The sequence below is a fragment of the Pseudorasbora parva genome, chromosome 4, assembly GCF_024679245.1.
Source record: "Pseudorasbora parva isolate DD20220531a chromosome 4, ASM2467924v1, whole genome shotgun sequence".
In the NCBI taxonomy this organism is placed as follows: Eukaryota; Metazoa; Chordata; class Actinopteri; order Cypriniformes; family Gobionidae; genus Pseudorasbora; species Pseudorasbora parva.
In genome coordinates this window covers 8952527-8969028 of record NC_090175.1, presented here as the reverse complement: position 1 = coordinate 8969028, position 16502 = coordinate 8952527, and the positions used below count along the sequence as shown (strand labels likewise).

At 38.3% G+C, this 16502-nt stretch overlaps 1 protein-coding gene across 2 annotated transcripts; it reads left to right on the top strand.

The window, feature by feature from the left end:
• Positions 1 to 425: 425 nt before the first annotated feature.
• Positions 426 to 15944, top strand: LOC137073881 (somatostatin receptor type 5). Of its 2 annotated transcripts, none has more exons than XM_067442589.1 (3): positions 426 to 609; positions 4403 to 5531; positions 15601 to 15944. In XM_067442589.1, exons 2-3 carry the CDS (start codon positions 4410 to 4412, stop codon positions 15721 to 15723), a joined length of 1245 nt encoding a protein of 414 aa, XP_067298690.1. In that variant the 5' UTR covers positions 426 to 609; positions 4403 to 4409; the 3' UTR covers positions 15724 to 15944. The 2 variants fall into 2 exon arrangements, with proteins under 2 accessions (XP_067298690.1, XP_067298691.1); XM_067442590.1 differs by having other exon boundaries at positions 15395 to 15739.
• Positions 15945 to 16502: the final 558 nt, after the last annotated feature.

Sequence of the window (16502 nt, the reverse complement as noted above, 5' to 3'; positions counted from 1 at the left end):
TATTATTTTTTAAAGATTTCCAGCATTTTGACACTATTCTTTGTAATGAACCCACAAGCAAAACTTCGAACACATTATAGTAATGGAAATTTGGAAAGACAATGAACTGCCATGAAAATGTCACAAATATGCCAAAAACTTCAGTGTTTGAACGCAAGAACTGTACAGTTTCATATTTTCTCACAAAAATATGAAACTTGTTTTTCCATTAATGATCATGTGACCTAATGTTATGTATGTTATCATCATGTTGTGTTTAAAAACATTTCTGTGTGGAATAATCAGCGCGCAGGATTGGCTGCAATAAACTGCGGTCGCGCGCATTCTCTCTCTCTCTCTCTCTCTCTCTCTCTCTCTCTCTCTCTCTCTCTCTCTCTCTCTCTCTCTCTCGGTTTAGTTCGCTCTCAGAGTGTGTCGGGCACAGATGCCATCACCTGTCGCGAGGCTCTGGTGGTGTGTGTAGAGCTTGTCCTGTCGTTAATTCAACAGATCCTGCGCTGACAGAATATAACACACAATGTGTTTGAGTGTTTGTTATTTTGACTCACTCTTCTCGTCTCCTTCGTGGGGTGTTTCACGCGTCCCTGCGTTTTACTGATACACACTCAGGTAAGCCCAGAGGAACATTTTTGTGCATAGTGATGTTTTGATTTAAGTTAACAAACCATATAAGTTAAGGTATCCTGCAGTAAGCATTGTAAGGAGGATTAATGTTTGATGACTTAATGACTGTTTTCCTTTAGCTGTACACTCTGATGTCTCGCAATGCTTCTTTACTCCAGCATAAAATCAGAAAATCGTGTTCTTTAGAATTGACCAAATAATGTTCAGTTTTAACCTCACCACAGCCGAGTACCAGCCTAACATTTTCCACGAGTTTCCACGCGGTTTGCATAGTATTATTTCTAAACAATAATCATAAATAATGTCTCTGAAGAATGCAAACATGCGAGAAAAACCGGCATGCAGACGTTCTTGAGTTTATCAAGGTGAATAGTTTGAAAGAAAATGAGTATAGATGCAGTCGAGACGCAAATGTTGTAAGTGGACGTCGTTTATACATTTAACATAATAAAATATATACTAGGCTATAACTCCTACTACTAGCCTATATCCTCATGGGACCCCCCCCCCCCCCAAAAAAAAAAAAAAAAAAAAAAAAATATATATATATATATATATATATATATATATATATATATATATATATATATATATATATATATATATATATATATATATATATTATACACTGTCCTATGTAGTTGACACCAGGACCAGGACATGAAATTGCATGTACAGGCAAACACAATGAGATTTATTTTTCATTCACCACTCACTTTTAAGGTTTCAGGATGTTTTTTTAAAATCAAACTTTGTTTAAAGATGATTCTCAACTATGTTATGAAATATATAACGGGATGAATTGACTTGTGCGTAAAATGGCCTTACATGGGTTTTCCCATTCAATGCAATGACTCTATACACTCTCTAATTTGCATATTAATGTGTTCCTGGAACAAGGTAATGAAAATAGAAGAGAAATAATGGGAGGAATAATTGGCATAGGAACAGGAATATTGATATGCAATTTATTTCCCTGTTCACTTCCCAAATGCCTGATAAACATGATTTAAGTCCTGGCGTCCTACAGTGGACATTTATGAAATCATAACTTTTGATTATAAACCCCATAACATTTTCCTGAGATGTTGATTTATAACAAACTATTTTAAATTAATCTTATTTAAATTCCATAATATTATCATATTTCCAAAAGAGTGCTAAACATTAATGTCAGCCGTTTTTAAAGACCAAGGAGAAGAGTTGTCCTGGTGAAACCTCCAAACATTTGGTATCTCTGCGGAGCCCTGAATGTGCTCTATAAAGGACATCCTGACTTAAAGGGTCTCAGAGAAATTCACGACAATATAATGTCCTCTACAGTGGCAAAAGTCTATTCCTGAGAGGGTAGTACCTTGCAAGATATTGTCACAAATAAAGAGGGATTATATCAACCCAAGTGTTAACTCTAAAACAGCTGAAGATCACTATTGAATAAGTATATTGCTTTAAATAAACTAACTTATGACTCAAGTCACCTTTTAAAATCAACCCATTTATTTCATCCCTTCCTTTGAGAGCAAGTAAGTGTGATTTCTTGTTGTATCACTGCATCAGTAATTAAGTAAGCGCCAAACCAAAGGGAACACTTATCACCATAATGGTTCACACAAAAACATTTGAGGAAAATCAACATCAATTATGTGATAATCTCTCAAATGCAAATAGAGAAAGATGTGAAGTGCATCAGGGAAAAGTCTATTAAGAATTGCCCCGCCACTTTTTTTTTTTTTTGCTTGACAATTGGCACTCAAACTTGTTTTTGAGTGAACAAGGCATAGTATGTGAATACAGATTACTAGATCTTTTACAATTGAGACATTAAGTAAAGTTAACCAAAATGTGTTAATTAGAATCACTGTTTCATTTTACAGTACGGCTGCAGAGTTGTGATACATATAAGGGATATGAAATTTAGTTTAAAGTTGACTTAAATCAAAATGTTGGATTTACATGTTTTAATTGTGGACACTCTAAAAAATGCTGGGTTAAAAACAACCCAAGTTGGGTTGAAAATGCACCAACCCAACAATTGAGTTGTTTTAACCCAATGGTTGAGTTGTTTTAACCCAATGGTTGAGTTGTTTTAACCCAATGGTTGAGTTGTTTTAACCCAATGGTTGAGTTGTTTTAACCCAATGTTTGAGTTGTTTTAACCCAATGGTTGAGTTGTTTTAACCCAATGGTTGAATTGTTTTAACCCAATGGTTGAGTTGTTTTAACCCAATGGTTGAGTTGTTTTAACCCAATGGTTGAGTTGTTTTTACCCAATGGTTGAGTTGTTCTTACCCAGCAATTGGGTTGTCTTAAGCAACATTTAACCCAACCACTGGGTTAAAACAACTCAACCATTGGGTTAAAACAACTCAATTGTTGGGTTGGTGCATTTTCAACCCAACTTGGGTTGTTTTTAACCCAGCATTTTTTAGAGTGTAGTACATCGGCCACATATTAATTAATTAATTAAATTAAACAAACATAATTTGTTTATGTAACTTCAACATCATGGAATTAATACATTTTAAGTAACCCGATTAATTTGATTCATAGTGAATTTTATGATCTGATTCAGGCATTTCATTTCATATATTCATTCATCCACTTCAATTCCACATACTTTAATGTTACACAACTGAATTATAATACTGCACTAGCTAGTTGAAAAAATTGAAGTATTGCTAAACATTAAAAGCTCCTTCATCAATGCCGTTATGACAGTAGTTGTTTTAGTCCACATCCTAAGGCGAAACAAATGCTCCTTTTCTCCACAATGGTAACCCACAATAATTCAAATTGTTCTAATAATTCATAATTAAATATAAACACTATTGAACACAATCAGGTCTCCACCTTTCTCAAAAATACATAAAATAAGACTTTTACATATAAAATAACAACATTTACTCTATCTTGATTTAGCCATATGCAAAGCATGCTGGGAACTAACAGGCCCCGCCCAGTTTCAGTAAATGCAACACAAATCACTAATGTAATCTCAACACAAACAGATTAAGTAAACTTCAATTTGACTTATATTTAAGTGGATTGAACACAATCAGATTAAGTTTGGACACAATGTGTTGCTTTAGCTCATTTTTGAACTAGCATTGAACTTTTTGTTTTACCACTGCAGACCGTTTTGACTCATCTGTGCTCAAATTCTGAGAAAACGGACTGGGAAAATTGATCTCTGGACTAATAGAAATACCAGAGTCAATTATTTTTTATCTATGGCATTTTTTATTGAAATTGTGGCAAAAAACAAGAGTTAACTGTTTTGCCTTTGTTCAACAGCTTTTTGGTGCACTAGATAATATCAAGTGTAGTGAACCCTGTCCTCAAGCATAATTACATCCGTTTCAGGAGTTTCCGTTAATGAGCTGTTGAGTTGACTCAGATGTGTTGTAATAGGGAGACATCTAAAAGGTTCAGGGAAGGGCTTTTTATATAGTTTAAAAAAATAATCTCAGTGGTGGTTTGGCTGAAACGTGCTCTGCCTCTATGCAGCACCGATGAGAGAAAGAAAACAGGAGAGCGAGAGAGAGAGAGGTGTGATCATCTGCACTGATTCAGTCTCTCTGATCTCTCACTGTAATACAAGCACATTAAAATTTACACAAGCCATATTCTGTCCCTCTGACAAACACATACAAACATAAAAGAAAACTATGCACCCTTCCTCCACTGAGCTTCATTATACTCTCGCTCATTTCCATCCAGTCACTCTTCCCTTTTCCCACTTGTTTCTGACCGTTTTATATCTCTCTGTCCATTCCAGATCCAGAATGGGGACATTTAACCAATCCGGTTGGGCAGGGTTCGTCCCAGGGGATTATAACTCATCCGCCACTGGACTGGGATATTCAGGAGCTCCAGGTGGGAATTACACCGGAAATATGTCGGATCAAAGCATGCCGTTCCACGGGAGCAGCACGATGGTCACCGCGGTCATATCACTGACCGTGTTCATCGTTGGACTCACCGGCAACACTCTGGCGATCTACGTGGTTTTGCGCTACGCTAAGATGAAAACGGTTACAAACATCTACATTTTGAACCTCGCCGTGGCTGATGAACTGTATATTTTGGGCCTGCCGTTCCTCACGACTCAAAACGTGCTCTCCTACTGGCCCTTCGGCTCATTCCTATGCCGCGTCGTAATGACGGCGGACTCGCTGAATCAATTCACGAGCATCTTCTGTTTGACTGTGATGAGCATTGACCGCTATTTAGCGGTTGTGCATCCAATCCGCTCCACTAGGTGGCGCCGGCCACGGGTAGCTAAGGCAGTTAGCGCAGCGGTGTGGGCATTTTCGTTCGTCGTCGTTCTTCCCGTGGTGATATTCTCTGACGTTCAGGACATGTTTAACTCGTGTAACATGAGTTGGCCGGAGCCGCGAGATGTTTGGTCGACGGCGTTTATACTCTACACGGCAACGCTGGGGTTTTTCGGCCCCCTGCTGGTCATCTGCATGTGTTACCTTTTAATCGTGGTCAAGGTGAAGTCATCCGGTGCACGGGCGGGATTTACGAAACGCAGGCGCTCCGAGCGGAAGGTGACCCGCATGGTGGTGGTGATCGTGGTGGTGTTCGTCCTCTGCTGGCTCCCCTTCTACATCATTAACATCGTAAACCTGGTGTTCATACTCCCGGAGAACAGTGTAATGGTAGGGGTGTATTTTTTCGCCGTCATCCTGTCGTACGCCAACAGCTGTGCCAATCCGCTGCTCTATGGGTTCCTGTCTGACAACTTCAAGCAGAGCTTCCGGAAGGTCCTCTGCGTGCGCAAGGCCAATGGCGTGGAGGATGGCGATCCCAGCGTGCCGCGGACGGAGAAAACGACGACCCATGACTCCTTCCTGACACCGCGGAACAATGACTTTAACGGACACGTACAGGGCAGCCAGGTACAGTCACTCTGAAAGCACGTCACACGTCGTTTAGTGAATTTGCTGAACGTTTATATTCAGGGCTTGACATTAACGCACACATTTATGTAATGCAGTCACTCCTACTGCACTGTAAAAAAATATTGTTGGTTTAACTTAAAAAAGTAAGTAAGTAACCTGGTTGCCTTAAAATTTTGAGTTAATTGAAATTAAAAAATTGAGTTGAGACAATGAAAAGGATATTGGATTAATAAGTAAGTAACCTGGTTGCCTTAAAGCTACACTGTGTAACTTTTTTTTTGTTTATTCTTAGCTAAAAACACTTAGTTCTTTCAAAAAATATATGTCCTCATTAATGTATATTTACTTCTCTCAAGTAAATTGCCATTGAAAACACATACGGGTGTGGGGTTCGAGTGCCGGTCGCCATGTTGCCCCTCCATCTTGAAAGTACAGTAGCCAAAGAGGGACATTCCCGGAAAATTAAGCTTCGCCTTTCGCGTTTACCTCTAGCTCTCCCTCGCACCTCCGTCACATCAACTGATCTCTGCTCACGGAGAAAAGGATATAGCCTACAATGTAAACTTTGCCTTACGCTAGTGATGTCGTACAATATACAGAATAATGATAGCACTGATAAAAGATTGGCTTGCATTCATCTGGGAACCTGATAGCTGATGTTAACAATGAAAGGGTAAAAAAATAACGAAAAGACGTAAAACTATTATTCATTTAACATGGATGTCATAACCTATATGTTAACTGACAAATTAAATAACTGCAAATTATAATAGTTTTCTGAAGGAACCTCATCACTTGAAGGAACACTCATGAACGAGGTCGAACTGGAAGCCATGTTAATCTTGGACTAAATTGGCCACCGTAGGAGTTAAAACGAAATCAGAATTGAGAGGAACAGAAACTATTATTCACCGGATTATCATATACCTTTACACCGCTAGATGGGGGAAAATATCACACAGTGTAGCTTTAAAATTTTGAGTTTATTGAAATTAAAAATTTGAGTTGAGACAATGAAAATGATATTGGATTAATGAACAGAAACTCTAAATATTATTGTATCTGAACCACATAAAGAATTTGATAAATCATGAAAATAGCACAATTTGGCATGTTTCACTGCGTCATCAGAAATAAAACACACACAATTATCCAAATATGCTTACAAAATCTTTTAATAATATTTGAATAAAATACATTTTCAAAAATGTTCATTGTATTAACTTAACTATTTCAATTAATTCAAAATTTTAAGGCAACCAGGTAACTTATTTTTGAACAAATTTTTACAGTGTGCCCACTTTGGTGGGTTTAATTTTATATATGCTATACATTTTTTTAATTGTAGTGTTATAAAAAGGCATCAGGAATAATAAACTAAGTGTAATGTGTTGTAAAAATATAGTTTTTTTTAAACATATCAATACTGAAATATCTGAAACTCTTACACACTGTAAAAAAAGTTACCTGGTTGCCTTTAAATGTTGAGTTAATTGAGGTAATACAATGAACATTTTTGTGAATCAATTTTTTTTGTGATGATGCAGTGAAACTCGTGTTATTTTCATGATTTATCACATTTTTTGTGTGGTTCAGATAAATACTATTTTGAGTTTCTATTTATTAAACCAATTTCCTTCATTGTAACTACAATTTTTAATTTCAATAAACTCCAAATTTTAAGGCAACCAGGTTACTTACGTTTTTAAGTTAAACCAACATTTTTTTTTACAGTGCAATACTCATTTGCCACAGTATAGACACACGATACCAGCTGCGCTTTCAATGAGTTGACACACAACCCCACCTCCACTCACTCACTCGTTTTATTTGCTCCAGATGAATATTGTTGCTGTTACAGGGCTTGAATTTCGGCGTGGGATTGGCCATATTACCATAATTGGCCTCATTATTACCAAATGGCCATAATTGGACTCATTCCCACAGATTTTGTTCTCACACTTAAAGTGAGCGGACATAAAGCCGCCTCTCATGGCTAAATTAAGCTCTTTTTCACTGCTTATTGCGTTTAAATGGTAAAATACACACAAAATAATGTAAAAATGCCGGTCTCGGCAGTCAATTATGTTTTAAGTGAATGTAAACAGTTGAGAAAGAAAACGCACGTGTAACAGTATAATTGATCCGTGCGTCCGGTCTTAAAGTGACAGCAGCCTAATAAACCTGCTGCCAAATTATGAGAATATTAAAAATATCTATATGGCAGTTTTTTCCCCATGGTATCGATGTCAAATTGTGGCCAGTGGAAATGCTGAGTGGCTAGTAACTTTGAAAAACCACTAGCCACATTGGCTGGTGAGCAAAAAGTTTGTCAAGCCCTGTTTATATTGCTAGAACATTGATATTTTCTGTGTTAGACACTCTCTTGTTTGCATTTGTCTCATGTGTTTGTTATTTTAGATCTTGAAAATTTGGAAACACTTCACAATAAGATTCCAATTTTTAACGTTAGTTAAATTCGCCATGAAACAGAAGCTGCGATAGTCTTTTCTTCTCTATCGTGACGTATATCTGAGTGAAATGGCTTCACAAACAAGAACAAATGTAGGCGGGGCTTCATTTTGTCCATGGTGAATTGATTGGATGGTTGTGGTTTGCTATTGGTCGATCTCATGTGAGTGACAGGTTATTGCCCCGCCCTCACGCCAAAAAAGAAGTCGCTGCAAGAGGGAGGGGAAGCTACTTTGATCAAAGATTAAGATGGCACATAATAATAATTATAAAAAAAGATGTAAACAGATAAATAATTTATAATAAATCTCTGTAAGCAATTTTGCTTTTAAAAGATGTCTAATCTGTCCGAACACAGCCCTGACGTCTAGGCTAAAACAAGGCTCTATTTGGGCTGTCCGTGAAAATTTAATAGACGTCTAACCATAGCCCAATAATAGACTAGTCATCTAGAACATGAACATGTGAAAGAAATAAAACCAAACACCTTGTAATCACTGTTGACTTTGCTTACACAATGGAATATAATACTTCTCGCAAGTTATTTTGGCAAAAAACAAATTCAAGGTTATTTTGGCTAGAAGTGGGTTACTCATATAGGCAGGACTATATCAGGTCTGTTGTTAACCAAGACAGATAAATTATGGCTATTCCTTGCTGGGATACTTCAATATTCAATAAAAAAATTATAATCCATTTTGATTTCATCGTGACTTTAACCACTAAAAAGGTAGCATTTATTAATCTTAGTTCATGCATAACTATAATCAAAAGTTAATATTCTCCTAATATTATTTAATAGCTAACATGAGCTCACAGTGAAGTTGTTTTTATAAATGAACATGAACAAAAGATGAATAAGTACTTTAACAAATGCACTGCTCATTGTTAGTAAACGCATTAACCAATGGGACCTTATTGTAAAGTGTTACCGAAGGTTAGTTGGTTGTTTAAGGCATAGTTCCCCAAAAATGAAAATCCTGTCATTTATTCTCTACACCTGTCTGTCATTTCAAACCTGTGTGACGGTCTCTCTTCTGTGAAACGAGAGATTTTAGCAGAATCTTCACATAATGCTACTGTGACCAAAAAAGACAGAATCACCCAAAAACCATACAGAAGACACATAATTAAGATTTCTCTAGATCGGATAGCTTGGCATGAGGGTGAGTAAATGATGACTTTTTTGCTTGTTGTTGAACCAGTTCTTTAAGCTATGTTTCTCAAAGAGGAATAACAATCAGTACTGTTGGCCGGTTGGTTTTTGGCCTTATCCGCTGTGTTTGTGAATTCTCTGTAGATTACAAACATGTTGAGAATTTCACATTCGATACAGCTGCCAACATGTTGCTCCTGCCTCACTCCCCAAAGAGACAATCTCAGTGAAATTGATTTACTGAGCAGTAAATGGAGTGAGAGAGAGAGAGAGAGAGAGAGAGAGAGAGAGAGAGAGAGAGAGAGAGAGAGAGAGAGAGAGAGAGAGAGAGAGAGAGAGATTGTGAGTGTATGTTTGTGTCTTCCTGTCCGTCAGTCATAAGCCCCTTAGTGCCCTCAGGGAGAACGCTACTCATATGTTCCCAATAAACATTCCCAATGTCCGTGTATATTAGCATCTGTGTGTGAAAGAAGAAAGGGCTGACCAAAATCTTACATCAGTGTTTGGTATTACAGTAATGGAATAAATAACAGCACCATCCATCAAAACTCATTGTTATTTAATAGTTTCGATTATGGCAAACACTAAACATTTTCTTGACCGACCACCAAGCCTCATTAGCCGGTTGAGACCAGGGCTGGACTGGGGCTAAAATTCGGCTCTGGCATACCCAGCACATCCGGCCCATGAGTTCCCCGTGAATGTTTTTGCTGGGGTTGGGGCCTTAAATTGGAGTATATAAATAAAACTAGGACAAGGACAAATAATGATAGCTATTATTAAATTGGCTGCAAATGCAGATAAACTTAAGATTTATTTTTTTTGTCACACAGAAATGCCTTTGGAAAGCACTGATGATTTTGAGCTAGGATGCAGTAGCCTAAAGTAAATTTACTGCTTTTAAATACCGTCATCATCATTTACTCACTCTCGTGTCATTCCAAACCTGCATGACTTCTGTGAAACACAAAAGAAGATGTTTTGAAGAATGTTGGCAACACAGCCATTTTGGTTAGGCTACCATTTGAATATTGTATGAACAAAAAAAACAGACTCAAATTATTTTATTTTATGCTACACAGAAATAAATTCATTTAGGTTTGGAATGACATTAGAGTGAGTAAATGATCACATTTTTGGGCTGAACAATCATATTTTTCAAGAGTTAACACATCATTTAAGTAAGACACTGATATCCATCTTTCATGAGGCTATTCAATTTCATTAAATCTATTAAAAAAAGTTAATAAAACTTTTAAAGAGGAAAAAAAGCTGTCCTTAATTCATGGGATCCAGACTTAAAGCTGTTTTATAGACTGTAGTTTAACTGTTGGCCAGTTTCATTTAAATGTAAGATCATGGTAGTCACAGGGTAAAAAACATAGACTCGAACACCCTTGCTCCTCATTATATGGCTATATGGTTTCTAAAACTATATAAAACATATAATAAACGATTATATTTGTAAGTAAAAAAAGGTACACACCTGTAGAAAATACGAAAACAGCCTCTATAAAAGGGATTTATATTCTGCAATATTAATTTAAGTAATAAAGCAATATTTTTAATAAATGTTTCTTCCAAAACACCATATTTCTGCGCTGTTAGCTGCAATGTAAATTGTGGTTCTGTTAAAGTGAAACGTTTGTGTGTTGCCGTTTTCCACTTTACCTCGTCATAAATAGGTTACATGCTCGCGGCTGTTTTTTGATTCAACACAGAACCAACTTTGATCGGTTAACGTTGATACGGTCAACCATCGGTCAAACGGTAATCGGTTAACATCCCTAGTTTCGCGGCCTTTAGAACACTAAAAAATGCTGGACTAAAAACAACCCAAGTTGGGTTGAAAATTGACTAACCCAGCAATTGGGTTGTTTTAACCCAGTGATTGGGTTGTCTTAAGCAACATTTAACCCAACCGCTGGGTTAAAACAACCCAATTGCGGGGTTAAAACAACTCAACCGTTGGGTTAAAGCAACCCAGTTGCTGGGTAAGTCCATTTTCAACCCAACTTGGGTTGTTTTTAACCCAGCATTTTTTAGAGTGAACTATTCTAAATAGTATAAAATAAGCAGGTCAAACTTTTGACCAGTAATGTAGTCAATGTAGTAATTCAATTAAAATCAATAAATGTCATTATTGTATTTATCACACTCTAAAAAATGCCGGGTTAAAAACAACCCAAGTTAGGTTGAAAATGGACTAACCCAGCAACTGGGTTGTTTGAACCCAGTGAATGGAACCATTGAAACAACCCAATTTCTGGGTTTGTCCATTTTCAACCCAACTTGGGTTGTTTTTAACCCAGCCTTTTTTAGAGTGCAATAAAAAGTCATTTATATAAACAAGAGATAATTCTTCAAATATTTTACAATATACAATAATTGGATGAATCGCACCGGACGTTTTTAAAATAGCCAATATACACACACAGTTTTCCCCAGCTATATTTGATCGGTGAAAAGGAAGCATCTCGCTGGGCTATAGTTCAGCTTGACCATGAGGGAGCATAAGTGTGTGTGTGTGTGTGTGTGTGTGTGTGTGTGTATTATGAGACTGAGATCAGACAATCCCATGGTTCATTCATTGGGGAAATCAAAGCAGTTTGGCTCGAGACACTGAATCAGATCTGAATGGCCGAAGCGTTCCTCGCCTTTGATGGACATCATGGCATCTGATCTAGGATGGATGAGAAAAGGCCAGTCCCTTTAACTCATTACTGCAGCCGCAGAGATGATAACAGATCTGATGTCTCTCTGAGGCAGACTGGCTCTCCCTGCTTTGATGGAAACTCAATGTGATTGGTGGAGACACCAGACACACATCCTCTCTCTCTCTCTCTCTCTCTCTCTCTGTTAGCCCTTTTCCACCGCTGCTGGATCCGGAGACCAATTTGGCTCCATTCTGCATGTTTACAAAGCAGAAAAATTGGCTCGACAAAGAACCCTTAAACCTGCTGGTCTCGAACCAGGAATCAATCATCGCCACTTGAAGGTTTCGGAACAACAAATCGCTCTGGCACAAAACAAAAAGTGCATCGCTCCCATTATAAAAAACTACGCCGTAAACACCGGAACTATTACATATATTACGGATAAATTGTGCCATTTTTGTCAAGCTACATCATGGCTCTGATACATTATTTTCCTCGTCTGTGTGAATTAAAATGATTTTATTTCAATATATATATATATATATATGAATTGCATTTGTTATATAGTCAACATTTCATCTCTCAAGACACTGGTAAAGCCGGCCAGCTCTAAGTGCAGTTGACCGACCCCACGTCCGAGCATCTCTGGCATCATTCTGGTGGAAAAGGGTTATTCTCTCTCACAGTTTTATGGAGTACCAGCAGGGAATCTCAGAGGCCAAACTGAATTGGAACCACATTGTGAGGCAGTAAGAACATGTTATTCTACAGAATGAGAAACAGGAAGAAAGAAAAAAAACGACAAAAATGTAAATGGGTGAATATGTTGAGGGAAACGAAGAGCTGAACGTTGTGCAATTTAAAGGGAGAGTTTGGCTAAAATGTAATTCGGTCATTATTTACTCAGCCTCCTGCTGTTGTGCTCTTCTGTGGAGTGGAGCACACATGGACAAACGCTGAAGCATGGTTATAAATAAATAAATGGCAGTATTTTCATGATCGGGTTCTGAATTTCTAACCCAGCTAACAGGGAATGTTCTCAGAACGGTCTCTCAAAGTTATAAACAAACATCCTTTCAGTAACATTTAAAGGATGTTTATTCATATTCATCTGTTCTCAAAACGTTATTTTTATACATCATTCATGGACTTTTTTTTCCTGAAATGGATTTCATGAAGCCGTTCATTTAGCGTTTTTTAGTTTTTAATTGTTACTTCTTATTTCAGATTTTTTCAGAGAACTTTCTAAAGTAACTGCTGGAATGGAAATGGATCCCTTAACGTTCGCATAACCTAGATTTCTTCTTTTTTTTTTTTTTTTAAACATTAAAACTGGATGTTTTGAAAGCGTTCAACAGTCTTATTTCTGTTAGCTGGGAAACTGCAAATTAAAGGGATAGTTCTCCCAAAAATCAATGATCTACTCCCTTATATTAACACTTTCATTCATCTTCGGAAATTTTTTAATGGAATCTGAGCCATTTCTATCTCTCCATTGACAGCTACGCAACTTACACTGTGACACGTCAGAAACTTCATAAAGAGATCGGAAAACGAATGCATATGTATTGAGCGGGTTAGTCAAAAATTTCTGAATAGATTTAATCGGTTTAAGTAAGGGATAATGTCCACCCAGCCGGTTGTTATCGCAGAATAAACCCCGACAGAGTGATCAGGACCCCGACACGAAGCGGAGCATCACTCTGAAGGGGTTTATTCTGCGATAACAACCGGCTGGGTGGACATTATCCCGCTTATTACACGGCTGCTAGTCTCAAATAAATTATACACAAAATATTGTCTTGAGATTAAATATTTTATTAGCTCTTACGCAAAGCTTCCGCGAAGAAAAACAGTTCCAACCTGCTTTAAGCCTTTCTCTTTTGCTGCTAAATGTTGAAAATGAATGCTGAAAGGGTTAGTTCACCCAAAAATGAAACCAAGCCTATGATTTACTCACCCTCAAGTCATCATAGGTGTAGATGACATTCTTCTGTCAGACAAATACAATCGGAGTTATATTTATAAAGTCCAGGCTAACGTTAATCCCAGCAGTTGTTGTAGCTGTTTTTGAAGTCCATAAAAATGCAGCTGTCCGTCAAATAACGTGCTCCACACGACTCCGATGGGTTAATAGAGCCTTCTGATTCCAATCGATGCGTTTGTGTAAGAAAAATATCCATATTTAAAACTTTATAAAGGAAACTTGCCTTGAAGTCTTCCATTGTAGCCACGGCTGTTTAAGCCACAAGATGGCGCCAGCGTTAAGCACAGAAGTAGTACCGGTCAAGATAACTCGTAGTACCCGGATGAGCGGGTGTTATCTGGAAATAACATACCGCTGGAATGTGTGATTGACCAATCAGAATCAAGTATTTCACAGAGCCGTGTAATAAATGATGATAACAGCCTGGTCTCATTGGAAAAACATACCTGTGGCAACGTTTTTGCAAACCACAAAATACGTACCAATATGTACATATCGCGACAGTTTCAAAGTGAAATGTCCACTGGGTGGCGCTAAAAGCTTAGTGTTTCCTGGAACAGATGTGCGTGAATCTGGCATGTTTTGTTACGTTGGTTTCCTTTCAGTCGGTGAGGTCTGACATACGTCTCCTTCAGGAAACGAGGATTACCTTACGTAACCGAGACCTTTTTTAACATACACCCACACTAAACCCTTAACCTACCCGACAGTGTTAACAAAAGCAAACGTGACCAAAATGAAATTGTATCCATGTCATTTTATCTTGTGTTTTGAACTCGTCTTTGAGCTCTTTTATCATGACTCGTTTCTCGTGGGATTCGTACCCGAGCTTTTAGCAATCTGTTCCAGCTGAGCTATCGAGCAAGCTTGGCATTTCAGAGAAGCCGAACATATGGAGCTGGTGAAGTGATGCAAACTCCAAAATGTATTGGTATTACAATTCATGGACATGGTAAAAACATTTTTTTTTTTATAGATATATATAAATAAATGCTTGCTGTTTAATGCATCTAGTGTTAATTTATGTTGAAATCTGCATTGAAACGTATGTATTTTGTGTTTTGCAAAACCGTTGCAACAGGTACTGCCAATGACACCAGCATAACGGATTGAATTTAGGCTTTAATTCACATATTAACATTGATCAGTGAACATAAACAGAAGCTCAACCGAAACTCTTGATGAACGAGAACAAACCTCGAGAAGATCAAACGTGCAGCGTAACACGAGAATGATCCTTGCTGGACTAAAATGCTCAATTCATATGGATTAGTTTTATAATCCCTTTATGAACTTTTTGAAGTGTCAGTTTTGTCAGTGGAGAAACAGAAAGCTCTCAGCTGAGTTAATGATAGCATTTTCATCTTTGGGTGAACTATCCCTTGAACATCATCAACTCACACTAACACTCACACACGTTTGTTTTTGTGACATGTGGGGACATTCCATAGGCGTAATGGTTTTTATACTGTACAAACCGTATTTTCTATCCCCTTACACTGCCCCTACCCCTAAACCTACCCATCACACACACACACACACAGCAGTGCAGAGGTGCCACTGTCTGTCCTGTTCTGTGTTTCTGCAGGATCTGCAGTTAGAGTCTTGCATGAGCGCGTCTGAGAGCCCTCAGCCTGCAAGACCCCAGATCATTGGCCAGTCCACTCTCTAAATGCTGTTTCTCTCTCTGTCTGCCGTCTCTTTCTCTGTGCTCTATTGTCCTGTCGTCTCTCTGTCCATGCCTTCAATATGTGTGTCTGTCGGCCTGTCTCTTCCTCCGCCTTCTTGTGGAAGGTGTGGCCTCAGCCTCAAGCCACGCCCCCGAATGTGCCAGCGAGTCCGCATTCCCGCGCAGCAGAGCTCAGCCTCCACCCGATGCCCGCCGCCTCCACTCCCAGCTCCAGCCGTGACCTGTGACCTCGGCAGGTCATCAGACCCCATTCGGACAATGCCAGGATACTTTTGTTTTGGGTGGAGGGAGAAGTGTGTGCTGGAAACACCTGGCTCCTCACGGCTATGGAAGCGGCCTAGAAAATGTCTGTTTTGAATTGATCAGCTTTAAAGCATTTTAACAGCTATTAAAGGGTTAGTTCACCAAAACATGTAAATTCTGTCATTAATTCCTCACCCTAATGACACCCGTCAGACCTCCGTTCATCTTCAGACACAGATGAAGATATTAGTGTTGAAATCCGACGGCTCAGAAAGGCCTTCATTGACACCAATGTCATTTCCTCTCTCAAGACCCATAAAGGCACTAAAGACGTCGTTACAAAGCCCATCTCACTACAGCGGCTCTACAATCATTTATGAAGAGAGAGAATAGTTTTTGTGACTAAAAACCCCCAACTAAATAACGACTTATATAGTGATGGCCGATTTCATAACAAAGATTCGAACCGTTATGAATCAGTGAATCAATTCATGATTCCGACTGCGTGTCAAACTCAGACTGTAAAAAAATATGGACGTATAAGTGTCCGTGACGTCACCCATAGGATTCGGATAAGCCGTTTTGAAGCGTAAAGTTGAGACGAGATGGCCGTCGCCATGTTGTGAGCGAGTCATCGAGTGTCACTCCCGGATAACAGAGAATGGGCAAAAAGGCGGGATGTGGGCGGAGCTTATGTGACACGATGACTATAGACAGCGGATAAATGGCTATCCACCTGTCACTCAAAGTAACCACGCCCTTA